This window comes from Mytilus trossulus, chromosome 3 (genome assembly GCF_036588685.1).
Source record: "Mytilus trossulus isolate FHL-02 chromosome 3, PNRI_Mtr1.1.1.hap1, whole genome shotgun sequence".
In the NCBI taxonomy this organism is placed as follows: domain Eukaryota; kingdom Metazoa; phylum Mollusca; class Bivalvia; order Mytilida; family Mytilidae; genus Mytilus; species Mytilus trossulus.
Genome location: NC_086375.1, coordinates 79,902,714 through 79,930,682, shown reverse-complemented (window position 1 = coordinate 79,930,682; position 27,969 = coordinate 79,902,714). Strand labels below are relative to the sequence as shown.

The following is a 27,969-nucleotide window of genomic DNA, read 5'->3' as shown; positions in this document are numbered from 1 at the left end:
CAACTAACTTGACCAAACACTTAAACCTGAAGCGAGACACAAGGACAATCGGACGAACAGACTGACATACACACGGACGAATAGACGCATAGACCAGAAAACATAATGCCCACAAATGGGGCATAACAACAAAGCCGGGTCACATTTTAAAATATACACTTCATTTTTACGCATGATTATAAAACTATTCAAAACATAACCTTTAAAAGGTAACAGACATGTAGTATGTTTACAGACTTCAGGCTCTTGTTTCTATGCATGGAAAGGTCAATTATCCATATATATATATATACATTTGCAAATTAACAGATCTTACATTGTTGGGTTGATGTATAGACGAGTTGTATATACATAATGTACACAGCCATGTATCACCATCACTGCTGGTGATCCAATGAATAAATCTGTTGTAGAGTTGTCGCTGGCTCAGACATACTTATTTATATATACATGTATATACGGATATAGGTATAGTCTACCTTATGCCGTTTCCGTTTTTTTTACCATCAAATTTAATAGAACTTGTTCTCTATGCACATTACCCACAAAGAATTGGAATATAGGTAGTTTCATTTTTGAAATAAATCTCGTGTTTCTCACCAATTATAAATTGTAAAATCCCCCCCCCCCCCCCCCCTTTTTCGTTACATAAATCATGGATCTGACCCTAATACCAGAAAGAGAAGATTGTCCCATTCAAACAACAAATTTTGAATTTAAATAATAAGCAGAAACATAAGAAATGTATAGATTTTGTTATATTGAAGGTCTATCTAAAATTTCATAATTAAAAAAAAATGTCCTCAAAGTTGTTATTGACTCCCTTACACATGAAGTTCGTTGCTGTCGGATTTTTTTTAAAGAAATCTAAGTAGATAAACTTACGGAAATATAATAAGGAATTCACTTCACATTCATAAACAAAACAAAAGTTTCTGTAGGCATAAGAATGTATTAACTAAACTTTGTCAGATGAAAAGGTCCAATTTGGACGGCAAATTTCAGCTTTTTATTGCTCCGCTTGGCTATGAAACATATAAAATAAACCATCGCACCAACCTTGCTCCAAAAAGATTTTTTATCCAAAGTTTGATATGTATGAACTTATCAAAATGTTATGGTGCAAGCATGGTGCGGTGGTCCAAATTTAGTAAAACCATCAAATTTTCGGTACTTTTTCTTATTTTCCCAATTATGACGTCATTTGCACCTACCATTGTAACGTCATTGAACCTTTTTTAGTTAAATAAAAACATTTTTTTTTAATCATTCACTCATATTCTAATAATTTATGGAGAAAAATCTGCTCTGCTAGAATTTTTATTATCTTGTAAATCTGGGGCCATTTTAGGCCATTAAAGCCCCTACTCCTTTGCCTTCAATCTTCAATTTTTCTCATATTTATTTGTTATCAATTCTTAGCTATCAGTTGATCAATTTAAAAATAAGAAGATCTGGTATGTTTACCATTAAGACAACTCTCCACAAGAAATCAAATAGAAATAACAACTAAAGTTCACTGTACAACCTTCAACAATGAGTAAAAGCCATACTGCATAGTCTGCTTTAAAAGGACCCAGTTTATTTTGTTCTAATTTTATTCATTAAACGCTGCAGTGATTTTTTTCATATCTATGTTCTCCCTGTACAGAAATAATTTGCAGTGAAAATTAAACATGCCGATTATGTTATCAAATCACCAAAAAATGCTGACTCGGAAAAAATCTTTAAGTCTTAATGTACATGTACATGTAATCTTAAAGAAGAAATATAAAAAAATGTTCTTAACATTCTTAGAACTGCATTAGAGAACTCATATGCGATGAGATTTATGTATGTATCCCCTTTTCATTTTAGGTGTGTTCGTACTCTTTTTTTATTTACTGTTTACAAGTGAGATAGCACAGGTAAGTTGTTATAATGGCTAAACCATTTTTCAGTTGATATTTAAACAGATCAACAAATAGTTACATTTTGTTATCATAAAGAAAATATCTCCACTAAGGTGTGATCATAATCATCAATAAAAGTCACTTGTGCATGTTCCTGTTCCAAATCTAAGAAATTTCGAGGTAGATTGATTTCCTTTTAAGCCTAATAATTAGATGATAGAATAAGCAAAAAGGTATGTGAATAAGAAATCAAATTAACAAAATGCACTTCAAAACCATCATACATTGAACCATACTTTTAAAAGTAAGTAGTCTACACAGGCAATTTTGGCTCACGTGAATTGCATTTCACATGTTATTTCACGTCAATTTCACATAAATTTCACATGAATTTCACATTAACTTCACGTTAATTTCACGTGAAATGAAATTCATGATAAATTTTCACGTTAATTTCACGTGAACTGATTTCACGTGAAATTCACATTAGATATTCACATGAATTTCATGTGAAAAAATATAAATGGTGTCTTAAGTTATAACAAATTAACTGAAAATCAAAAATTTTGTCAACATCTCATACCTTGTATTATATGTATCATATATTCCCTGGGAATCTTAATTGTAGGTTTTCCTTAATCAAAGAAAACTGGTACCCAAGAAAATAAATGAATCCACATTATAGACTTATTTAAAAAGGAAACTTAAGTAATTGTCCTTTTGATTTACAACATTTATTTGAAAATAAGAAATTATTAAAGATACATTTACAGAATTTGCAGGAGGAAGATACATATAGTTTGATCTTGTATATAAATTGTCTATTTTCTCTCAGGATCTTGAAGTGTTTAATGAAGAATATGAAAAAAGGATATTTAAACTACTAACAGCAGCTTCTAATGGTAATTTGACTGAAATGCAAAGGTTAGTTAATAGTATAATCTGCAACATTCAGTATTTTATATATAGGGATTTAAATTATTTGACCATGACAGTAGCCCTAGCTCTTATTATAAACATACATATTTAAGATAAAAGAAGAGCTAGATATTCCATATCTTTTATACAAATGCCTTATTGTTTGTGGTTTCCATCGGACATATACTTATATGGTCTTTTTAACTTTTGATTAAATAGATATAGAAAGATGAGGTGTAAGTGCAAATGAGACAACTCTCCTTCCAAATAGCAATTTATAAAAGTAAACCATAATAGGTCAATGTAAGGTTATAGGTTCAACAAGGAGCCTTGGCTCACACCAAAAACAAACTATAAAGGGCCCCAAAATTACTAGTGTAAAACCATTCAAACGGGAAAACCAACGGTCTAATCTATATAAAAAAACATGAAACAAGAAACACGAATAAATTACATAAACAAACGACAACTACTGTACATCAGAAAGCATCAGTGTTGAGTAGTCAAAACACATCTAGCGTACAAAATCTTAATCCTGGTATGAATGAAGAGTTTATATATCTGTTGTTTTGATGTATTTTTTAATGAATTATAGCATAGTACTGCAGGATTGGTTTTTTTTCAATAGTATCACATTAATGTTCTTGGATTGTCAAGGTACCTTAATATTTCCATTCCAAGTAATCACATCGCAAGATCAGCGTGAAAGTACATGTCAGCATTCAGCAATTTTAGAAATATTTAGCTCAGATAACAAGTATTGAAATTTTTACTTATTCATTAATCTTCTTTAAATTCATTGTTAACCAAGTTGATGAAGTTTTTAGAGTCTTCACTTTTTATGATTAATTTGACGTTGTATGCTTTTAAACATAATTTGGTCTATTTTAACTTTGTAGTTTTGTGTATGTACAAACTTGTGTATGTTTGTTTGATTTTCAATTTTAGTTTCTTGTGTATAATTTGGAGTTTAGCATGACGTCCTTTATCACTGTATTGGTATACATATTTTTTAAGGGGCCAGTTGAAGGACGCCTACCGGTCAGTGCGGGAGTTTCTCGCTACATTGAACACCCATTGGTAGCCTTTGGCTGTTGTCGCTTTGACACATTCCCCATTTCCTTTCTCATTTTTATTTCATATGTAAAGCACTTAGAGTAATTGTAGTGTTATATAATGCGCTATAACAATGCCTTGTTATTCTAATAATAAGTCTCTGACTGAAAAATAATGTGCTTTCCATACTTAATAAAACAATTCTGTTTTATTTGGTCTCTTGTGGATAATTGTACATGTCTCATTGGCAATCATACCATATCTTCATTTTAGCTCACCTGTAAGTGAGCTTTTCTCATCACTTTGGTTCTGTCATTGATGTTGTCCATCATCGATGTCTTCCGTCTTTGTCGTCCATCATCAATGTCTTCCGTCTTTGTCTTCCATCATCGATGTCTTCCGTCTTGTTGTCTATCATCGATGTCTTCCGTCTTTGTCGTCCATCATCGATGTCTTCCATCTTTGTCGTCCATCATCGATGTCTTCTGTCTTTGTCGTTCATCATCAATGTCTTCCGTCTTTGTCGTCCGTCATCAATGTCTTCCGTCTTTGTCGTCCATCATCGATGTCTTCCGTCTTTGTGGTCCATTAACTTTTAGAAAAATCTTCTTCTTTGAAACTACTGGGCCAAATGAAACCAAACTTGGCCTAAATCATCCTTAGGATAAATAGTAAAAAAATGTAACTGATGAGCCCATCAACCAAGATTGCTGCCATGGCTTGAAATATAAAATAGAGGTAAAATGCAGTTTTTTGCTTATAGCTCTGAAACTAAAGCATTAAGAGCAAATCTGACATGGGTTGATCACAACAAAAATTATCTGCCCTGATATTTTCAGATGCATCAGACAACCCTTGTTGAGTTACTACTCCTAAATTGGTAATTTTAATGAAATTTTGCAGTTTTTGGTTATTCTCATGATTATTTTAATAAATAGAGATAAACTGTAAACAGCAAAATTATTCAGCAGAGTAAGATCTTAAAAGTAAGTCAACATTACCAAAATGATTGACCCTACAAAAGAGTAATTGCCCTTTAAAGTCAACTTTTCACACCTTTTCTGATATTTATACAAAAATCTTCTCTAAAACTACTGGGCCAAATGAAACCAAACTTCTTTGCCTATATCATCCTTAGGGTATCTTAGTTTAAAAATGTATCTGACAACCCCACCCATTAACCAAGATGGCTGCCATGACTAAAAATAGAACATAGGGGGGAAATGCAGTTTTTGGCTTATAGCTCTGAAACTAAAGCATTTCAAGCAAATCTGACAAGGGATAAATATGTTCATCAGGTATCTGTCCTGAATTTTTAGATGTGTCAGTTAACATGTTGATGGTTAGCTGTCTTTTGACAATTTTTGTTATCTTTTACAAATTCTTCTGTGGAAACTACTGAGAAAAATTTAACCAAACTTGGCCAAGTCAATGAAACTTAACAGACTAAAAATCAGAAATATAAGATCAACAAAATAGAGATTTTTGTCATGGTCTATTCCATAACTTTTCAAAATGTCCATGGGGGTTTTACCTGCAAGATGGTTCTTATAGTCCTACAAAACCTTCAAGGGGGCCTTCACATATATTTTGATGTTGTTTTTTGGCTTCTTCATGCTTTAACAAGCTCATAGTCATTGTAAAATTAATTGTTTTCTTTGCAATTTTGGATAAAATTGCTCTAACAAAATTTCCATGTAGGAGCCTCCATTGGGAGGTATGCTATTCTCTTCTACAGTGTTTAAGAGTGTCATTTGTTTGTAATGCCCATAGACCAAGATGGGTGACACAGGCTCTTGAGAGCCTCTAGTTTATATTAAAAAGTAAACACAGTTCTAAATAATATTTTATTAGATGTCTTTAAAGGCTTTAAGAACACACCAGTGGTAAAATACAAATATATTGTGTGCCAACTGATCAGCAATGTCATGATTTGTTTGTGCTAATCCTATCATACTCCCATGTCCTATGCTTTGTGTAAATGAGTAAACCCATGGTAAATAGATATAAATCATGTCATTGAACAATCCGCCGTCATTGTAACGAAAGAACCTCTTTGTCACTTATGATAAATTATTCAGCATAAAGGGCAACATAGTGTTAAAATCAATACAAATTCAAGCCCTAAAAGTAAATTTATTATAACTATACCCCCGCTTCGAAAAAGAGGGGTATACTGTTTTACGTACGTCCTATGAATATTTTTCGTAGCATTTTTCTCATGAACTACAAAACAAGGATTTCTGAAATTTGGTTTCAGGGTTTATATAAGTCTGTTATACTGTTTGATGCGTTTTCAGATTCATCACTCATTACTGTACACTGTAGTAATGTGCTTCTTAATTTGGAGAATCTAATGTTTATCTGGGCTTCAAATTCATTCTAATCAAATGAGTTGGAAACATTTGTTCTTGTTAATTCTCACATCGTTAAACAATATACTGCAGGTGTTATAATTTGTATTTGGAAGCCACAGACCAATTTTGTCTTGCATTATTCTTAATTATAATTGATTTCAGATTGAGGAATGAACAGTGTATAGATATGGAAGATGTGGATTATGACAGTCGTTCTGCACTTCATTTAGCAGCATGTTCAAATCAGACTAAAGCTGTGGATTTTATTGTAAAACATCACCTATGTTTCCCAGAAGCAACAGATAGGTACTTGTTAATTAAATTAAAACCAAAATAAAAGTTCAGGTCCTGTGTGGTGAAACTTGGTGAAGATTGCAAATATTTTCATTGGTTGATGATATAAATTCACATGCAATATTTAATATGTCAAACAGAATCTTGAAAGTGATCAAAATATGCAAATATTTTGATGTACAGTAGTTGTCGTTTGTTTATGTAATATATACGTGTTTCTCGTTTCTCGTTTTGTTTATATAGATTAGACCGTTGGTTTTCCCGTTTGAATGGTTTTACACTAGTAATTTTGGGGCCCTTTATAGCTTGTTGTTCGGTGTGAGCCAATGCTCCGTGTTGAAGGCCGTACTTTAACCTATAATGGTTTAATTTTTAAATTGTTATTTGGATGGAGAGTTGTCTCATTGGCACTCACACCACATCTTCCTATATCTAAATAGCTAGATACTATGCATTATCACAGGACCTGTAAGATTCCATGGCTATTTACAGTCTGTAAGGAGGAGTCGCTGTCATATTTTAAGCACCTTCAATTAATTTTGAAAAAACTAAAACACTTCCAAAATAGCTTCATTTTGAGATTGTTTCATAAATATTTAGATATAAGCTTATCATATACATATGCTTAGAAGCTTCAAGATGCCTTATGCAATGATAGGGATATTGATATAATTAACATTGTTTTACATTCTATGTTGCAGCTGATATTAAATTTCAAAGTGGCAACTTTAATATATGAAACTTCTATATAGTTTTGTGTCAAGATTCTATATTATATTATTTTCAATACAACTAATGTAATTATGAAAGTATTTAAATTTCGCGTTATAATCCAACTTTACAGATGGAACCGATCGGCTGAGGATGATGTTAAGTGGCACCAGAAAAACAAAAAGTATCATCATGACACTGACAGTTATAAGGAAATCTTGGAAAAATTAAAGAACTATAAAGAACAATACCAATCAAAAAGGAAAGAGGTAAATTTATGAACAATTCATTAAAGGGTAGACATTTAAAAAAAAAACAAAGTCAGAAAATATCAAATTAGCAAAAATTCTTAAATCAAAATGGACAGAAAGCACAGAACAAAAGGAATTGTCACATTGCACATAAGTCTGCTCCTAAACTTAAGATTGAGCAGCTTGAACCAATCCAAAATTTAGAGGTGAACTCACAGTTGCAACCTTATCTTTATCCCAATTACATAGTTTTTTATGAACTGGAAATGAATAGATTTAATAATGAAATAATGTTACATGTTAATGATGTGCATTATCACCTTCCCAATACTAGAGCATTCGCTACAGAATGACTAGAGCTTTCTGGGATTAAAGTATACCTGCAGTGGACCTAACCAGTAGTAGTAAGGTATCATAGATAGCAGAGATTTGTAGATGTCACTTTTTAACTTATAAACCAATAGTAAATTATCATACTTTAATATATAATCAATTAAGAATTTAATAGAAAATAAGTTAGACACGACTCTTAACAATAAAAGCAACATTGATATTATTATACAATTTAGAAAACTAAAGCAAAAGCGCTGATCCCCTCTTAAAACAACTGTCCAGAAATTGGGTTCTTTGAAAGTCTAAGCAGTTCCTGCAACACTTGTATCATGTTTTATATTGACAAGGGCGTGAAGAGCAGAATAGAAAGTATATGTCATAAGTTGTAACTAAAACTATTCTCTTCAGACAGAGGACAAAAATACCTTTGTACATCACTGTAAATATGTTAACTCTTGCAGAAGACACATTTTAGAGAAAATAAAGCTATGGAACTGATTAAAGCAGCTGAAAAGGGAGATCTACATACAATTAAACGGTAAAGAAACCATTATTTTTGTTTAAGAACGATTTGGGGTACTTGTTTTCTAGAAAAACATTTAATTGAACTCTTTTTTAAATCATTTCTGTCAGAGAAGGGTTACTGGTTATGATAACACCTATTATAAGAATCTTTGATTTTGACTGGTTTAATAGAAGAAACTCAATAATTTGGTTTATATTATACCATTGCTTTGGTATAAGTGTAACAGTGATATCCATGGGTGGCAAAACTTGAGAAATCAGTGTTCTATCTGATATTGCATCATAGACATCACAAATTTATGTAGTTATACTTCTCAAATCTGACAAGTATGTCAATTTCACCAAGTCAGTATTATCCATGCAATGTCAGAAATACACAGGCGAAATTACCCTTGTTGTAACATGTGTTTATTCAGCTTCAATGTTTAACTTGATTGTTGAAAGACAAGACTTTAGCAATTGCTCAGATAGTATGATTGTTAAAGGTTTTCCTGCTTGTACTAAAAAATAGTCCAATGATAAAAAAAGTTCACCATAAATTCATTGTAAACATGTACCACGCATTAAGTAAAATTTAAATGGCACAATAGAAAAGCTAAACAACAATCTCAATAAACTAGTTATTTACCCCAGCAAGTGTTTATATAAAAAAAAAACACAATTTGTACACAACAAAGAACTTATGATTATTAACAGTGAGAAATTCAGTGTCTCTTAAACTTTGTTAATTAAAAAAAACAATTTTTTTTATTATAATATATATTTGTTTGAGAACAAAAATGATGTTTATTACAAGAATTTAACTATGCTCCTACTGTATTTAAAATATAAAACACTCATGACAGTGTATTTCATGTTTACAGTTCACACATTGTTTTTTTAGATTGTTTAAACTTGGAACTGATGTGAACCTGCCTAATTCTGCTGGGAGGACAGCATTACATGCTGCTGCAGAGAATGGAATGAAACACATAGTAGATTTTTTAATAGACACATGTGAAGTGTCACCATTTGTAAGATGGAGGTAAATACTAAACTCTCATGGTGTGATGAATAACACAAATAAGTTGTACTGCTGTTCAATAATATTTTAATTATCTTATATATAATTTTCAAGTGCCAAATCGAGGTATTAACTTTAATTAATTTTAAGGTCAGTGACACAAAAGCCAAATTATATAATAGCATTTAACAGACATAAAGGAGTAGGTCCGGTAAGGGACGATTTTGGCCTCAATTTTCAAGTTCATCTGACGAAATATTTTAGACACTTTTTAAATACTTAAGTGTCTATTTCAATTTATTTAATTAGTTTTTGTAAAAGATTTTAACTGATTAAGTCATTAAAAACGCTCCGATTCAAGCTTAAATATGAAAAATCTATCAAATTTGCCAAAAATCATCACTTTTCAGATGGTTTTTGTCAAAAATGAAAGTTGCCGCATCTGTGTTCATCCTCAACCTTTATATATATTATGTATTATCGTCAAATACATCTTGCATTTCAATATTATGAATGAACACGAATGCAGCCACTTTCATTGTAGACAGAAACTGTCTAAAATTTAACTAAAATGCTAATTTTGTGAAGATTTCAGTAATTTGGCATGACTTTATAATGCTAGTACCCGATATATGTGCATTGTATTGTCAAAAACAGCCCATATTTATGTAGCAGAATCATTCTACTTTCCAATAAATAGCTTCATGATGACATTATCACAATTTTGTAAAACTGCTATATTTTGGGGCCAAAAAGGGGTCTTACTGAATCTACTCCTTTCATCAAACATTTTGATTCCGAATGACATGAATCAATTGTCCAGCGTTCGATCACCACACTTAGCTTGAAAATTGCCTTTGGAAAGAACAAGATTCCAATTAATTTTAGATCAGTGTGGTACTAGTCATGGTCACATTGTCTATAAATGAATATATCTCTGAGCCATGAAACAGATCTTTACCAACCTTTGGTGAATAATGTGCCTTAATTGGATTAATACAATAACATGTCTGTGTGTATGTCAACTATTTTTAAATGATTAAAAGCTATATATAGATCATGTTTACACTGTTTATAAGATATGTCTTTATGCTGCACATTTAACTTTTTAGCAATAAAAGACCCATTGAGATCTTAAAAGTTGATGAGAATGAAGTAACACAGCAAATATCTGAAAAGTTACAACGCTATATGGATGACTTGAGAGAAGAAAAAGTTGCTGGAAAGGTATGGATTTTTATGCCCAATTTATGGGCATTATGTTTTCTGGTCTATGTGTCCATCCCTCGGTTCTTTCATCTGTCTGTCCCGCTTCAGGTTAAAGATTTTGGTCGCGGTAGTTTTGGATGAAGTTGAAGTCCAATCTACTTGAAACTTAGTATGCATATTTCCTATGATATGATCTTTCTAATTTTAATGCCAAATTACAGATTTTCCCCCATTTTCACAGTCCACTAAACATAAAAAATGATACTGCGGATGAGGCATCCATGTACTGGGGACACATTCTTGCTTTAAATCCTGATTTTAAATTTGAGCTCGAAAAGAATCTATCAAAACAACTCCTTTGACCTCTAGTCTGTTATTATGTTGGAGGAAGCCAAATCTCTAGCTATAGGAGAGAACCACTGAGCTTTTTGCAGTGAATAGTCAAACTATAGAGATAAAGACATATGATCTCTAGGTCAAATCTAGGGTCCCCTTTTATAAACCATGTACCAAAGATGTGTGTGGGAGGGTAAAATTTACAGTACTGTAGTCTAGTTTTTTAACCACTAGACCCTCAACAAGTAATCTTTATTCACTTATACACTGTTGAAATTCTTCAAACTGGAAGTAAGTTTTTGTTTTTCATAAAAGGATACTTTTATGCTAAATCTATAAAAATTAAAAGTTAAATGTCCCACATTGTTAATTTATTTATCTTAGATAATTTCATTTTTTAAAGGGAGCATTGGGTATAAATATGCTTTAGCTTTAGTAATACTGAAGATTTAACAAATATGGTTTTCTTTCATAGAATAAAAGTTCCAACCCAAAGGTATTGTATATAAATGAAGCACTAGAAGTGCATTATAATGCTAATTTATCACCAAATATATACCTGCTAATATATAGTAAAATGAATTGGCATATGTGTAGTATTTTCATTTTTCAAAAGATTTTTTTTACAATATATTTTATTTAAAATCAAAGAAGAGCACTGTTAATGATTTGCAAGATAGTGAAAAATGGAAATATATAAATGATATACAGTGTAATATGGTAGAGTTGTTAATCATATAATGTAAAATCTAGTAGAATTTGTGCTCAACTATTTTTGTCTTACAGAATATTATTTAGGCTTTGTATGCTTTTGGTGTAGAAAAATATTTACTTATTATTGTCAAACCTATAATTACAGCTCCCTATTGGTATTAACAAGCAATTTGTATCCCTTTTTTAGATGTTTGTGAATATATTTTTGATTTTTTTTTTGGCATCAAAGATCCCTATTAATTTATGGGTCAATACATCAAAGGTTGTATTAAAATGTTTATACTGTAATAGATGTGCTTTGATGTGCCTGATTAATTCCCCTTAATTTGGACAGATTAATTATTTAGTATTTAAATGTTTATTTTAAGTTAAATTTGATTTAAATATAGTAGGATAAAAGTAATGAATGTTAATTTAACTGTTTTAGTATTTAACTTTTGATGTTTTTATAATGTTTTAAGAATATTCATTTATTTAACTTTTCTTCAGTACCTTTTATGTTAAAGTTCTCCTGATTAATGACAAGTTCAGGATATCATTTGATATTCAGTCGGAGTCGGCCTTGCACAGGCCTCCAAATACTCGCCGGAACTAATATTAGTACTAATCGAGTCTAGAGTTAGCCACCACTTCGGTGCAGTTCGCCAGAGTTAGTCACCCCTTTTTGGTGCAATTTTACTACTTTAAAACACAACGCGAAGCAAATTTACCTTATTTTATATTAAAGACTAACTCTGGGAACACTCTATTTTTCATTTTACATTTGAAATTACTTTATTTTTGAACTCCATTTTAGAAAGTTTTCTGACTCCTGTTTATTACCGACTTTGTTTAATATTCATGCAATTACTGTACATTTGTGAATAAAATTATAGTTTCATTTGATTCATTGTCTGTTGTTCAGCCATAATCTGATATCAGGTATCCCAATGGTCGAATAGGGGCGAAGTACTGGCCGCTACACGTCCCGGGAGGTGTCGTCACCGACCCCCTCCGTTACAAATGGTGCCGTGACCAGGATACCTGATCCCTCAGTTTTGGTTTGAATATTTTTATTACATTTATTTTGATTTTGTTCAATTTTTGATTTTAAAAATGATAAAGTTTGAACAGAAACCTTGTACTTTTGACGGTGTTAGTGCCGATGTACAAGATTATTTTATTCAATTTGAAGCAGTTAGTCTTTGGAATAACTGGAATTTATCTGAAATGGCTCTTCAGTTAGTAATAAACTTAAGAGAAGAAGCACGAACTATTTTACGTCTTCTTACTCCAACTCAGTTGCAAAGCTATGATTTTTTGAAAAGTTTACTTTTTCAACGCTTTAATCCTAAGGAAAGGATAGCATTTTATAAATCTCAACTGAATAGTTGTTTAATTTTGTCAGATGAATCTGTGTTCGATTTTGGACATAGATTCAAACTTTTATGTCATCATGCATATCCAGATAATTTTCAAAGTATGCAAACTTATTTTATGGATCTTTTTATTGGAAAGTTAGAGAAAGAAATGGGAAAGTTTGTCCATTTTAAGCATCCTGCAACTTTTGATGATGCTTTATTTTTGGCTACAGAGTTTGAATGTTTTAATTTCACAGTCGAACCTGTTGAATGTGAAATTAAGGAAAGTGAAGAAAGTTTAGATTTTAGTTGTTTGAAGTCTGGTTTTGATAAAATTGTCAAAGTTCTTAAAAAGCTGGTTTATAAGAAGTTTAAAGTTAAAAAATGTTTCAATTGTTCGGTTGTTGGACATATCAGAGCTAATTGTCCCAATAAAGTTTGTAAAAGTGTCAATTCTGTTCATGTTGTTGAACCAGACAAACCAGTTTCTACTTCACTTCAGAAAGTGAAAAAATCATGCAAAGTTGTCAACAGAGTTCAGAATTTATTTCCATCTGACTTGGTTAGATTTTCATCTGTTTATTTTGGGGATGATAATGTGCAAACTTCTTGTTGCAAGACAGGAAAAGTTAAAGTTTTCATATAGTATGTTTTATTCGTTTTAATTTGTATATTTAGTATTTTACTTATTTTGTCAGTTTATATTATTGTTTAGTAGGTATGGTTTCAAAGTTGTCATTGAATTTGTTGTTTTTCTTGGTCACGTTAATGATCCGGTTTTGCAATCAAAACCACCCTCAAAAACGTTGTTTGATTTGATTGTGTTTTTCTTTTGATGTTGGTTTGTTTAGCTTGTGGCTAAGTTTCTTGTTTGAATAGTTTTATTTATGAGTTTGCTCATTTATTTGGATTTTTAACCTCTCTGAACAAGTTTTATTGTTATAAATTTGTTTCATTGGGTTATGGTATTCCTTTTGTGACTTTTTAAAGTCATGGCAGAAATCTATTGAGTGGCAGTTAGTTTATGTGCGAAGACAACCAGCTGATATAGTAAGCCGTTCTTGTATCGAGAACACCTTTCTTACTTTTGGTACAACGTTTGATCACCTTGAACCCGGAATCACATGTTATACGTGATTCCGTGAGATCTACAATGGTGGACTAAACCTGGTACAACGATGGACTTTTTAGAACCCGAAAACACACGTTTAAAGTGTTTTTGTGAGAACAACAATTGGGGGACTATACCTGGTACAACTTGGACAATGCAGATTATTCGTATTAACATTCCGTTTCCGTTTGAATCTAGAACTGTGTTTTATTGACTGCTGCATAACTGTGTCCGTTTACATTTATATTCTATGGAACGTACTTTATAATTTGTGTTTACCGCCTATTCCTGGACATTTATACCGTGTGGAACTTTTCCGATGGTTGGACCGTGTGTTTATATGACATTTTTGTGACATTTATTGACATTTTTGTTACATTTATTGACATTTTATGTTCATTGATTTATATTGTTAATTGTTTTCAACACATCTATTTTAAATAGTTCTTTTCCCAAATATTAATTTCTTTAATATTTGTCCTAAGGGGGGAGGATTGTAATAGATGTGCTTTGATGTGCCTGATTAATTCCCCTTAATTTGGACAGATTAATTATTTAGTATTTAAATGTTTATTTTAAGTTAAATTTGATTTAAATATAGTAGGATAAAAGTAATGAATGTTAATTTAACTGTTTTAGTATTTAACTTTTGATGTTTTTATAATGTTTTAAGAATATTCATTTATTTAACTTTTCTTCAGTACCTTTTATGTTAAAGTTCTCCTGATTAATGACAAGTTCAGGATATCATTTGATATTCAGTCGGAGTCGGCCTTGCACAGGCCTCCAAATACTCGCCGGAACTAATATTAGTACTAATCGAGTCTAGAGTTAGCCACCACTTCGGTGCAGTTCGCCAGAGTTAGTCACCCCTTTTTGGTGCAATTTTACTACTTTAAAACACAACGCGAAGCAAATTTACCTTATTTTATATTAAAGACTAACTCTGGGAACACTCTATTTTTCATTTTACATTTGAAATTACTTTATTTTTGAACTCCATTTTAGAAAGTTTTCTGACTCCTGTTTATTACCGACTTTGTTTAATATTCATGCAATTACTGTACATTTGTGAATAAAATTATAGTTTCATTTGATTCATTGTCTGTTGTTCAGCCATAATCTGATATCAGGTATCCCAATGGTCGAATAGGGGCGAAGTACTGGCAGCTACACGTCCCGGGAGGTGTCGTCACCGACCCCCTCCGTTACAATACATTGCCCTGCAAAAAACAGAATGTAGATAGTATACCATTGTAAAGTATGTTTCAACTTATAGATATTCTATGTATGCAGGTGCTTCTGGGATGTGTTAAATTATTGCACATCTTCTTATGTAAAAAAAAAAATCCAGGATATCAAAAATAATTTATGTTAAAATGAGAACAAATCTTGTTAGAATTCATTCATTATTTTTGTTTTTAACACGACAGTGAAAGTTTGAAAAAATAATGGCACACTTAAAGCAACACACTTCTGACAATGTCGGCATGTTTTTGGAGCATATCTCCCAAACCGTAAGAGAGATCAACATGAAACTAGGTAAAACCATAAGATGTTGCCAGTTGGGAACTGTGTGCACTCTTGCTTTTAATTTTGCTGCCAACCTTCTGACATAACAAAAATTCTTTGATTATAAGATATTCTTCATTTTCATTAAAACCACCAATTTTGTTTATAATTTCAGACTTAACAGAGTTTAAGATATTTAATATCCCATTGAAGAAATGTTTTTACAAATAACATACTCACGATAGTTTGCTTTAATCAATATTATTGAAAATATATATCATATGTTCCATATTAGAAATGAGTATTTTCCTTTTTGTACCTTTGTCCATTTGTATGTTCCAAAATTGGTTGACCTTCAGTCTGTAACTTTAATTTTTCTCATCCAAATTAAATTTATTAAACTTTTACACAATGCTTATTATCAAATAACACAGATTAAGTAAGATTTTGGGTTGCATCACTTTTACAATTGTTAAGTAATGTTCCTTCATAAAGTTATATGGAACCACCACAGGCATGATCTGTATGGCAAGCCGTTGTGGAATTTATTCCCTATTTATTAATATTAAAAAATCATTTATTAATATTAAATATTATTTTTGAATATTAATAAATCATTTATTAATATTAAAAAATTGATGTTTTATTTAATATTAAAAAATCAATTTATAAATATTAAAAAATGATTTTGATATATTAAAAAATGATTTTGTAATATTAAAAAATAATTTTGTAATATTAAAAAATAATTTTTTAATATTAAAAAATATTTTTTTAATATTAATAAATGATTTATTAATATTGATAAATAGGGAATAATTTCCACAACAGCTTACAAGAGATCTGTGTCTCATGATTCTCCATTTATTTAATTTTCTAATTTGTCATTCCAGATTTATGGAACTTTAACAATAGAATTAAAGGTGATTTTTCACATGTTGTACAATAGCTGTATGCCTTGATTTAAGTTTACTTTAGACTTTACACAGTTGTTGTGAGCTTCTTTTTAATTTTGAATATTATCTGATTTACCAAGTTTCAAATTGATGGAAACTTATCTGTGAAATTTAAGTCAGTTTTATATTCCTGTCAAAGACAGTACCTGATGTGAAATACTGCTGTCCATTAGTTTGTCCATACATTGTGCAATTACTTGTATAAAAGTTTAAAACATTTTCTTTCTCCGTGAACTTAAGCTCCCTGTTGATTGTATTGTTTTAAAAAAATGGAAAGTTCCTTTAATAGTTTTTTCTGTGGCATAATTCTACTGATTTTTGATGAAATGTTGTCTCCTATTTTATTCTGACAACAATTTCAGAAGGCATACAACATGGTTATTGTCGAGCCTTCGACTTTAGTCGAAAAGCGAGACTAAGCGATCCTACATTCTGTCGGCGGCGGCGGCGTCAACAAATATTCACTCTGTGGTTAAAGTTTTTTAAATTTTAATAACTTTCTTAAACTATACTGGATTTCTACCAAACTTTGACAGAAGCTTGTTTATGATCATAAGATAGTATCCCGAGGTAAATTTTGTAAAAATAAAATTCCATTTTTTCCGTATTTTACTATAAATGGACTTAGTTTTTTCGCGGGGAACCAAAACATTCACTCTGTGGTTAAAGTTTTTAGAATTTTAATAACTTTCTCCAACTATCCTGGGTTTGTACCAAACTTGGACAGAAGCTTGTTTATGGTCATAAGATAGTATCCACAAGTAAATTTTGTAAAAATAAAATTCCATTTTCCGTATTTTACTTTAAATGGAGTTAGTTTTTTCAGCGGGGAAACATTACATTCACTCTGTGGTTAAAGTTTTTAGAATTTTAATAACTTTCTTAAACTATCCTGGGTTTGTACCAAACTTGGACAGAAGCTTGTTTATGATCATAAGGTAGTATCCAGAAGTAAATTTTGTAAATAAATAAATTCATTTTTTCCATATTTTACTTTTAAATGGACTTAGTTTTTACATTCACTCTGGTTAAAGTTTTTAAAATTTTAATAACTTTTTTAAACTATCCTGGGTTTGTACCAAACTTGGACAGAAGCTTATTTATGATCATAAGATTGTATCCAGAAGTAAAGTTTGTAAAAAGATTACTCCGTTTTTTCTGTAATTTACTTTTAAATGGACTTAGATGTTCTTACAATCATAAAATAGTAACAAGAGGAATATTTTTATTGATTTTTTTCCTCATTGTTGTTGAGCCTGCGATTTACAAAAAAATAGGCGAGACACTGGGTTCCGCAGAACCCTTACAAATTTTATTAATTTCTGAAGCACTTGGTTTTTTTCCTTATTAGTAACATTAGTTGATCAAAGAAAATACTTTGTTGCTCTGTAAGAAAATTTGACATAAATTTGAAAGAAACTAACATTTTACCCTTCTTTTCAATGCCTCCTTGTTTATTTTGGTATGAGCTATAGTATATGGTATTTAATTTTTTATAATAAAATTTATTGCTTCTTAAATGATAATATTTAAGGCGCAATTTTTTATTTGTTAACACATGAAGAATAGAATTGAATTATTAAGGGCATATGATACAGTTACAGAAGAGGTAATGACGTTGCTAACGTAAAATGTTATTTTCGCGACGTCAAACGGTGACACATCGGGAAAAGATGCATTTTTCGACTTATTTTTATCATTTAAACTGATTTAATTTGAAAACAAGTTAATGGACCCCTATTTTTCAAAACAGCAATTTGTTTCATTTTGCAGGGAGATTATGTAACCCAAATTTTATAAAACTGTAAATAGAGGATTTTTTTTTATTGTGATAAACATGCAGCAAAAAATGATGTATTTTCCTCAATTCATGAACATTTGATAAATATGAGTTATTTCTGAATGAAAAATGCATAATTTTTTTAGGATACTTATAAAATACAGAAATTGCCGATTATTTAACAAAAAACAATTTGTGTTTATCTTTTATAACAAAAAAGTTATGTCTTTCTTTCGAAAAAGAAATTACGTCCACAAATCTGAATTTTGAGCAAATATACAAAATTTCGACCTCATTTTACTCAAAAAGTAGCACATGCAGGTATATTTTTTATTACATATTTGATTTAATGAGGTAAAAAATAGCCTATATGCAAATTTTCACGAAGTTGTAAATACAGGATCAAAACTGTATCGTATGCCCTTAAGTGTGTATTGATATACCCTTATTTTAATTTTTTTTTCTTGGAAAGTTACTTTTGAAAAACTTTGTATTGGAAACAATTTTTGAAGAATTTTTTTTTTAAGTTTATAAAAAATAATAAAGTATGTTTGCAGTTTCAACATGAGAATTGTTTTTTTATACTCTATAATGTGTAAGTTTCACCAAAGTTTTTATAAATTTGATCACTCAACTCCCATATTATGTAGTTATTTAAATGTATTGACACAGTATTATTTGTTTATCAATTTTAAATGATATTTTCTTGGTGTTTATAGGAGGCCCTGCCAACAGAAGATGTTCAGATTGTTCGGCTTCTAAACTGTGCGTCAAAAGGATATCAAAAGGATGAGACAGTAAGATTTGCACTAAAGAAACCTTCAAATTGTGTGTTTAGTTTGTTTAAGTTTTGTAGAATATTTGCTTCCAAATATATAGCACTCAAAAGAAAGGTTTGGAAGAATTTTCTAAAAAAAAAGAACCAAATGATTTGAAATGCAAAATTACTAAAAATATGTTTGTTAACAGATACTTTTGTAAGAAGCAAAATTTAAAAATGAGGAGATGTGATGTGATTGCCAATGAGGCAACTATCAACCAAAATTCAATTTAAGTGAAAGTTGGTAGTTATAGGCAACCATATGACTACAACAATAAGAAAAACCCATACTGTATAGTCTACTATAAGAGGCCCCAACATGAATAAATGAAACATTTCAATTGAGAAAACTTACAGCCTATTTTAAAACAAAATTAAAAAAAAAAAACACATGTGGCAGACATGAACCAACAAAAAACACTGAACAACAGGCTTCTGACTTGTGACAGTCACATTTAGAATCTGATGGGGTTAAGCATGTTTTTGAGTGATCTACCCTCCCCTAACCTGGGACAGTAGTGATATAGCACAACATAAGTACAAATTATAAAAATCAGCATATCAGGCCCCAGCGCCATAAAAAAAAAATAATATCTGAGTTGAAAAAAGCTTAACTCCTTTAGATCAATACAAAGCAGAAAAACATCAATAAAAACACAGACCATATGTGGCAAAGTATTTATCAATCCATCATTCCTCCTCTGTAACAACAAAAAAGACAGTAAGTATAGATCTAAGAGTACTGACAATTTCTGACAGCTAGTTTAAAGCCAATAACAACTTATAAAGTTATATTAAAATTTGACTACATATAGATTTCAGCAAATGTCCTTATGTAATTATTCAAGTTTACTTTAATGACAGCTTCAAGGAGTGTGGTTACAAAATGGATGCTTGTGATTATGACAAACGTACAGCACTCCATATTGCAGTCAGTGATAATCAGGAACATATTGTTAAATTCCTGTTAGGAGAATGTAACCAACAAGGGATTGCTAAGAATGGGGGAGACAGGTATGTTATTTTCTTCACCTATTAGATTTTAAAAAGGTTCAATCAAAATAATTTCGAAGTATAGAAAATCGAAATCCACTGATTTCTAATTAAAAGGACACAAGCTTGTCAAAATCATACTCACCGATTTCTCTCAAATTCTCATATTTGATTTATAACATACTAAAACACATATACAAATTACAATACGTCTGAATTAACCAGTAAACAATGCATATACTAGAAAGTATACATCCGAATTTTGTGTGTATTTTATTCTAAATACCATCTAAATAACTATTGAGATGACCTGCCATAATCTACCATCAGTCACATAACACAATTTAAACTGAAACATATAGTAACCTATAGCTAGTGCACTGGATTTATCTACGTCTGTTTGTTTTCATGTTATAGGTTAAAATAATAAGTTTATCATCATTTTTACTCGATAAGATAATAAGAATGAGTCTTTCCGGATTGAATCAGTCAACCAAATGATTTACCTTTGTTTCACTTTCAATGTTGACATCTTTTTCCTATTAATAAATGAACACTGATAATCCATGCATAATCCATCATTAGCTAATTTATTTAAATTAATTAAATTTGGATTATTTTTATATATCTTGTAGCCCCTTTAATACAATGCATCCTAGATTTTTAGCTTACCTGTCCCAGAGGGCTGAGTGGGCTTTTCTCATCACTTTGTGTCCAGTGTCGTCGTCCGTCGTTGTTAACTGTTACAAAAATCTTCTCCTCTGAAACTATTGGGCCAAATTAAATCAAACTTGGCCACGATCATCATTTGGTTACATAAAATATGTCTGGTGACCCAGCCAACCAACCAAGATGGCTGCCATGGCTAAAAATAGAACATAGGGGTCAAATGCAGTTTTGGGCTTATTACTCAAAAACTAAAGCATTTAGAGCCAATCTGACATGGGGGTAAACTTGTTTAACAGGTCAAGATCTATCTGCCCTGAAATTTTCAGATGAATCGGAAAACCTGTTGTTGGGTTGCTGCCCCTGAATTGGTAATTTTAATGAAATTTTGCTCTGTTTGGTTATTATCTTGAATATTATTATAGATAGAAATAAACTGTTAACAGCAATAATGTTCAGCAAAGTAGGATTTACAAATAATTCAACATGACAGAAATGGTCAATTGACCCTTTAAGGAGTTATTGTCCTATATAGTAAAGTTTTTACTAACATTTTCCACTGGAACTACTGGGCTAAGTTCATTATAGATAGAGGTAATTGTAAGCAGCAATAATGTTCAGTAAATTAAGATGTACAAACTCATCAACATCACCAAAACACAATTTTGTCATGAATCCATCTGCTTCCTTTGTTTGATATTCACATAGACCAAGGTGAGCCTCTAGTTCTTAAGATCAAAGAACAGAGCACCATGAAATTTGGTATTCACCTTCTTGTGAGCATGCTTTTCCTAGTGATGTATGTTCACATTGATTAGTTGCTCTTTAAAAAATACTCATAGCAGAAGTATTATGGGATAGTAGTAGTGTAACAGTTTATTTCTTCCTCTGTGATATTTTATCCTGGGGATAATTTGTTCCAGTATTTTTTTCCAGGCATGGTATTTCACAGTTAGATTTTATCCAGAAGAGTGAAAATCTATCTGTGTTATGCGGATAGTATGTACTGGTAAATATTTGCCGTGCCATATTTTACAGATCCTTGTGAAATAGAGTCCCATTAACTACTATGTTAGTTACTCGCAATCAATATATATCTGACCATAATTTTAAAATGTTTCACAAAGGTAGAACAAATTTGCATAATTTATGAACCAAAGGGAGGTAACTATGAGCAGTTTATATTTTAAAGATAGTAATATAATATATTAGTGCGGTGACTGAAGGTAGATTTTTTTGAATTTAATCTCCCCACCGAACACACACCTATATAATATACACTTGGAAAGAGGAAATCGTGTACTATAATAATATGCCTGTCGTCAGGACTTAGTATGGGCACAATTTTTTGAAATTGAGGTCAAAGGTCATATGTGAAAATTTGTCAAATTTGGGAAGGTTTCAATTTTGATATTTTTTTCTATTTCTAAACTCTACCTATATACAAACGATACTGTTTCGGCTTTAATAATGTTTGCTATTATACATAAACCTTAATCATTAAGATATATTTTATCAAAAAAATCCTAAAACGACGTTTTATAAACAAAACTTCAAAAATTAAGTTTTCAACTTATAAAATGTTTGAGCACCTTAACCTTTTGAAAAATTTCAATTTCAGGTAAAAATCAAGTGTCATGAAGGACAATACTTTAAAATTATTTTTTAAACTATCATATTAAGTGAGGTATCAAATCAAAGCAATAGAACACTACAGTCAAATATGACCTCAAATTGAATTGCGGATACTTCAGGTTTTCGTTTATTCGACTATTCGTTTGCTTTTGGTTTTTTTCACAAGTATTACTGCTTCCATATAGTATTATCTGTTGTTGCGTATTTTACTCTGGTTAATATCTATTACATTTTAAGTTTTATACCTATATCCCCCCTTTTTTTCCTTACCACGTACCACAAACTTCAAAAGTATTCCATATAAGAAAAGAAGATGTGATATGATTGCAAATGAGACATAACTTACCAATACGTCCCGTACGGGATTCAACAATGAGTAAAATTTATAATGCATAGTATTCACGAAATGAATATTGTAAAACAAACGAAAAATCTCTCGACCTAATTAATGTACAAAATGAATAAGAAACAAAAAAATATAGTATATAGAAACATACGGATTACCGTCTTGTGACTTGAAACAGACACAAACAGAATGTGGCGGGATTTGACTTTTTTAAGGGCACACCAACATTCCCCAAACCCAGGGGCTGGGACGTGAGTATCAGTTCAACAAGCTCTATACCTAATCAACCTTTATATCCATCATGTTCATTTTCACCAACCGTCACAAGACATGTTTTTAATATTTCTATACATTTCACTCATGGCCACAGGTATGCACATGAAAGGTTCTCCTCAAAGCAAACACGTTATTTTGAGTTTTTCTTTACAAGTACAGACAAGGTATTGTAGGAAGTCCGAAGACATTTGTTCTCAAAGAAATACCAGCTTCATACCATCCCTTTCAATTCATCCAAGATTTAACAGAGATCTAAAATGGGGTTAAGATGACATCCATATGCTTGTCTGCAAAGATAATGGGGAAACATTATAATAATAATAATAATAATTCTTTATTTAAAGAGGGTTACACAGTTAGCTATAAAGCTAATCTTCCCTGAGGCCCTCATGAAATACAATGAAATATAACAAACAATTACAAAATATCAAACAGACACACATACATGAATAATGAAATAAAAAATGAAGTATACAATTTTCACAACAGGTAAAAATTACAAATTCACATATGACATATATTTGGTACCATATATTTATAGTAATAACATCAACAATAACAAGTTTGAGTAAGTGTGTGAAAATAATTATGCATATAAAAAACACAGCTTCTTAATGTTCCAACCAGTAATTTTTTAAATCTTTTTTGAATGAGCTTGTACTTGATGTTGATTTTTTCATGGATATTGGTAAATTATTCCATAAAATAGATCCTGAATATATAAAAGATTTTTTATATTAGGCATGAGACGTACACACTATCTTGATTTAGCTCAATTACATGGTTGGCAACACATTAGATAGCGTCGCACTCTACTTTAAGAAGCATAAAATCCATTGGCATTCAATATTTCAACAAGGTGTAACTGTTTCGAACCAAAATCATGGTACATTTGTAAAGCCAATCCTAAATGAAAAGGAGTGAAAACAAATGGCAACACAAACGGTTGACGCACCATTTGCTTTAGCAATTACGCAATTTCTGTGATGCCATTTCCTGAGAATAGTCTTTGCTAGGCAGTTTCATCGAGTTACCATCAAATGAATTGCAATAAAGACAAAGGCTTTGACTGAATTGAAGAAGAAAGAGACAATTCTTCCGAAGTTGGGTATACTTCTGTAGAGTTTGTAGAGATGTCTTTTCTATTGTATACTTGCAGCGGAATGACATATCTCCGTTATTTGTGTCTATTACATTTGACATTAAAATTTTGAGTTCAGTTTTCAATTGACTAGCAGCTGATATGGCATCTCAAATAGTTATTTTGCTACAATATATTGTTATATTTGCCTTGAACTTGTTGAAGTTGTTTGACAACTGAATTTCTATAGAAATCAATGAGTTTAGACTGCATTTTACAAGTGGAATATTTTAAATTAGAATCAGCTGGAAGAAAAGTTCTACTACTAAGTAGTATATTTATCTAGTAACGGTGTTATGAGGAATGACCATTACATCGTTGTCAATAGCCAAAATTAAATTAGTAAAAGCAGTATCGTGATCTGAGATATCTGCTTTTTTTTCGTTTTTAGCAAATACTAAAATGATTTGTAATGCAACCAAAATGACAGAGTGCTTGAAGTTAAAAAGATGGACGGGAAACTATTTCAACTTTAACTTTATCTGACACGGTTAAAACATTCTTAATACGCTCATCTGATTCAAACTTGAGTAGTTTTAGATCTTTCTAATTTTTTTGTTGCAACACAATATACGAGCGCTCCAGTTGAACGACTGCATTTTAGAACGCATACACATACCCAAAACTGAGGGACAACAGTCCGATAAGTGTATGTCGTCATTAAATATCAGATTAGAAGCTTCCTCACTCTAAAAGGGGGAACAAATATGTTTACTTGTGTAACTTTTGTAGCATGAACAATGATAAACAGCCTGCACGATCTTCTGTAAATTACCAGCTTTCGCATGAAACATCTTGATGTTCACCTCATCTAATCTTTTATTCAATGCAGATACAAAAATCGACTTTCCTCTACTGGTAACTTGACTCAAAATTTCAGATCCATTTTTTCTTTTCTTTGCATATTAAGCACTGCATAAAATTTTACAACTTTTGTCTTTTCTTTGAACTTAATGGAGCAAGTTACAACGGACTTGACATATCACGGAAGATTTACTGAAACTATCCGTCAATTATTTTGATTTTACAATTAGACTTTTCTGACAAAGTATATTTAATGTTTTATAACAAAAAACATAGAATATAAACACATACAAACAAAGAATGTAGCATATATCAGTGCAAATATGTGAATATAATAGCGAAAAGGTAGTAATATCATATATCAGTTAAGAGCAAATTATTGGCTAATACACAAAATGTGACGGAAGGCAGGTGATTAAGTTCCGTGTTGAAATTGAAGTTTTTTACTCCATTCTTTTTCCATTGATTTCTTAAGGTTTTTTTCATATCTTGGTTCCGAAATTTTTATCACTGATTAGTTTTATATAATACTATATGCTGAACATATCATGGGATAATGTTTATAACTACTATGAAAAAGAAACTAAAGTTTGTGTCCGAATTTACAATTAAAATTACCTCAATTTTTAACAGTCTAAACTTCGCAAATTTTATAGATTGTAAGAAAATGAAATACTAAATAGAATATTTCGATGTATGAAAATACCTTCAGGAAAAACTATTTCAGTTAAATGTAAGCAAACATACACAATTTTTTATTTTGAAAAAGGGGGGTTGAAACTCTCCAATATACTACTAGTCATTAAAACGATTTTTTAGAAAAATGTGACCGTACGAAATTCTGACGACAGGGCAAAAACTAAAGAAGACATATTTGTCTTTAAGTTAAGACCATTTTTAGCCATGTGTTATTTGGGGAGATTAATCTCGCGATCTAGACGACTTTTTACACTTCTGTCACCGCACTATATTCCAGAATCTATTTCATAGTGAAATTTTTCTTTGAATCTTATTTTTTATATATTCATTTATATAAAAAGATGACTTAAAACATGATTTAATAAGACAGATAATATTTCACATATAAATACTATCCAGTTGTTGAAATTGCTTTTGTTCTAATTTATTTTTATGCTATGATTTATCTGATTTCTATACAATCAACAACTACATCTTTGTCCCCAGATAAAACTTTTTATATAGTTTAGAAATATCATCATACTCATATTCTTCCATTACTGTTAACAGTAGTAATGCTACCTTTACTTCTTAATTTATATTTGTACTGAGATCTGAAAACAACTTACTTTTATCTTTGTTTGACTAACCTTATTTAATCATGATATTATGATAATTATTGAAATTACTTCTGGTTTTCTTTCTTGTGTTTCATGCTAATTTTCTTTTTAAAAGAATGATATTTACTTGAATATTTCAGGATATTATTATTATTTTCAATGTAAAATATTTTCCATTATAATACATTTTTTAACAATGGAGCTTAAATTCAAATACACTATTACTATTTCATAGCATTTGAAAAGATTATGTTTTTTTTAATAACTATGCAATAAGTTAACTACCTAGATAGAATTTCACGGCAAAGGAATAAATATCCCAGGAAAATATTTTCCTTTTGATAAAAAAATAACATCAACTACTGTGACTTTTTTTCCACCGGATCAAATTTCACCTGGATATAATTTTGCTTTACAATAGCTCATACTTCAACTTGTCTATTGAAACATTGACGTTAACAGAACTTGAAAAAATTTTATAAGTTTTGCCACTTCTATTTCATAATATTATTTATATACACCAAATGTATTATAGATATTAGGAAAAAACAAATGTTAAACAACAGTATATATATTCACTGAAAAATGGATGCACTAATAATGAATAAATCAATATAAGATAAGCAAAGTTTTATTTTGGCATTTATTTCTAAATAAGCAGACTTATAGCTTTTGTATGCCCCACTATAGGGCATTAAGTATTTCGGTCTGCACGTCTGTTGGTCTGTCTGTCTTGCTTCAGGTTAAAGATTTTAGTCAAGGTAGCTTTTGATGAAGTTGAAGTCCAATCAACTTGAAACATAGTACACATGTTCCCTATGATATGATCTTTCTAATTTTAATTCCAAAGTAGAGTTTTTACTGCAATTTCACAGTCAACTGAACATAGACAATGATAGCACAAATGGAACATCCATGTACTATGGATACATTTCTGTTTTGTCTTAGATTTTTTATTATCCTGATGTAGAAAATTAACCCTCTACTGCCATTGTTTAGATAAACACCTATAGTGTCAGGTAATTGTGTGATTTTTTTTTCTTCAGATGGAATATAACTCCTTGGGAAGCTGCAAAAAGTTCTGCTATGGATGTTGTATATAATGAATTTTTGAATCATTGTCCAGTAAGTATCACAACAGACCAATTTTAACTCAATTGTGAATCTCCCCTATCTTCATGATCTTTATAAAAGTTTGATACAAATTTTTGGTCAGAAAACATTGGCCCATTAAAATTCAATATTACTACATGTATATATATTTTACATTGTTTTTTTATCTATGATATCAAATTCACATCATGCAAATCTTTGAAAATACTGCAAATACTACTACGTTCTGCACTGATGTCAACCAGAGATACAATAGGTAGCTGCATTTGATATTTTACTAGATATAATGACGCTTGCAGTATATATTTCAAAGCTTGCAATTTGAAAAATTGTTAAAATATAATGTAATTATTTATATAAAAAATGATAACTGAGGTATAATAATGTTTGATACTTTATGATATGATAGGAGTTAATGGACACAGAGAATGATGATTATAGGACCTGTAGATTGATATATGCTGCAGCAACTAATGACATTTCCACCCTACAAAGGTAAATATATACCTATAACATTTAGCACGTAATGTATGAAATCTGAGAAGAATCACAAAAATCACAATAAAATGGATTTGCATG

At 30.6% G+C, this 27,969-nt stretch overlaps 1 protein-coding gene across 1 annotated transcript in view; it reads left to right on the top strand.

Moving 5' to 3' along the window:
• Positions 1–27,885, top strand: part of LOC134712569 (putative ankyrin repeat protein RF_0381) — a 31,045-nt gene extending 3,160 nt beyond the window's left edge. Inside the window, exons 3-13 of the mRNA XM_063574268.1 lie at positions 1,858–1,907; positions 2,728–2,816; positions 6,386–6,529; positions 7,362–7,497; positions 8,274–8,350; positions 9,221–9,361; positions 10,453–10,567; positions 19,018–19,095; positions 19,983–20,132; positions 27,324–27,402; positions 27,800–27,885. Of these exons, the coding sequence (XP_063430338.1) occupies positions 1,858–1,907; positions 2,728–2,816; positions 6,386–6,529; positions 7,362–7,497; positions 8,274–8,350; positions 9,221–9,361; positions 10,453–10,567; positions 19,018–19,095; positions 19,983–20,018 (866 nt within the window). The 3' untranslated portion in view covers positions 20,019–20,132; positions 27,324–27,402; positions 27,800–27,885. The remainder of the gene's footprint in view (positions 1–1,857; positions 1,908–2,727; positions 2,817–6,385; positions 6,530–7,361; positions 7,498–8,273; positions 8,351–9,220; positions 9,362–10,452; positions 10,568–19,017; positions 19,096–19,982; positions 20,133–27,323; positions 27,403–27,799) is intronic.
• The last annotated feature ends 84 nt before the right edge of the window (positions 27,886–27,969 follow it).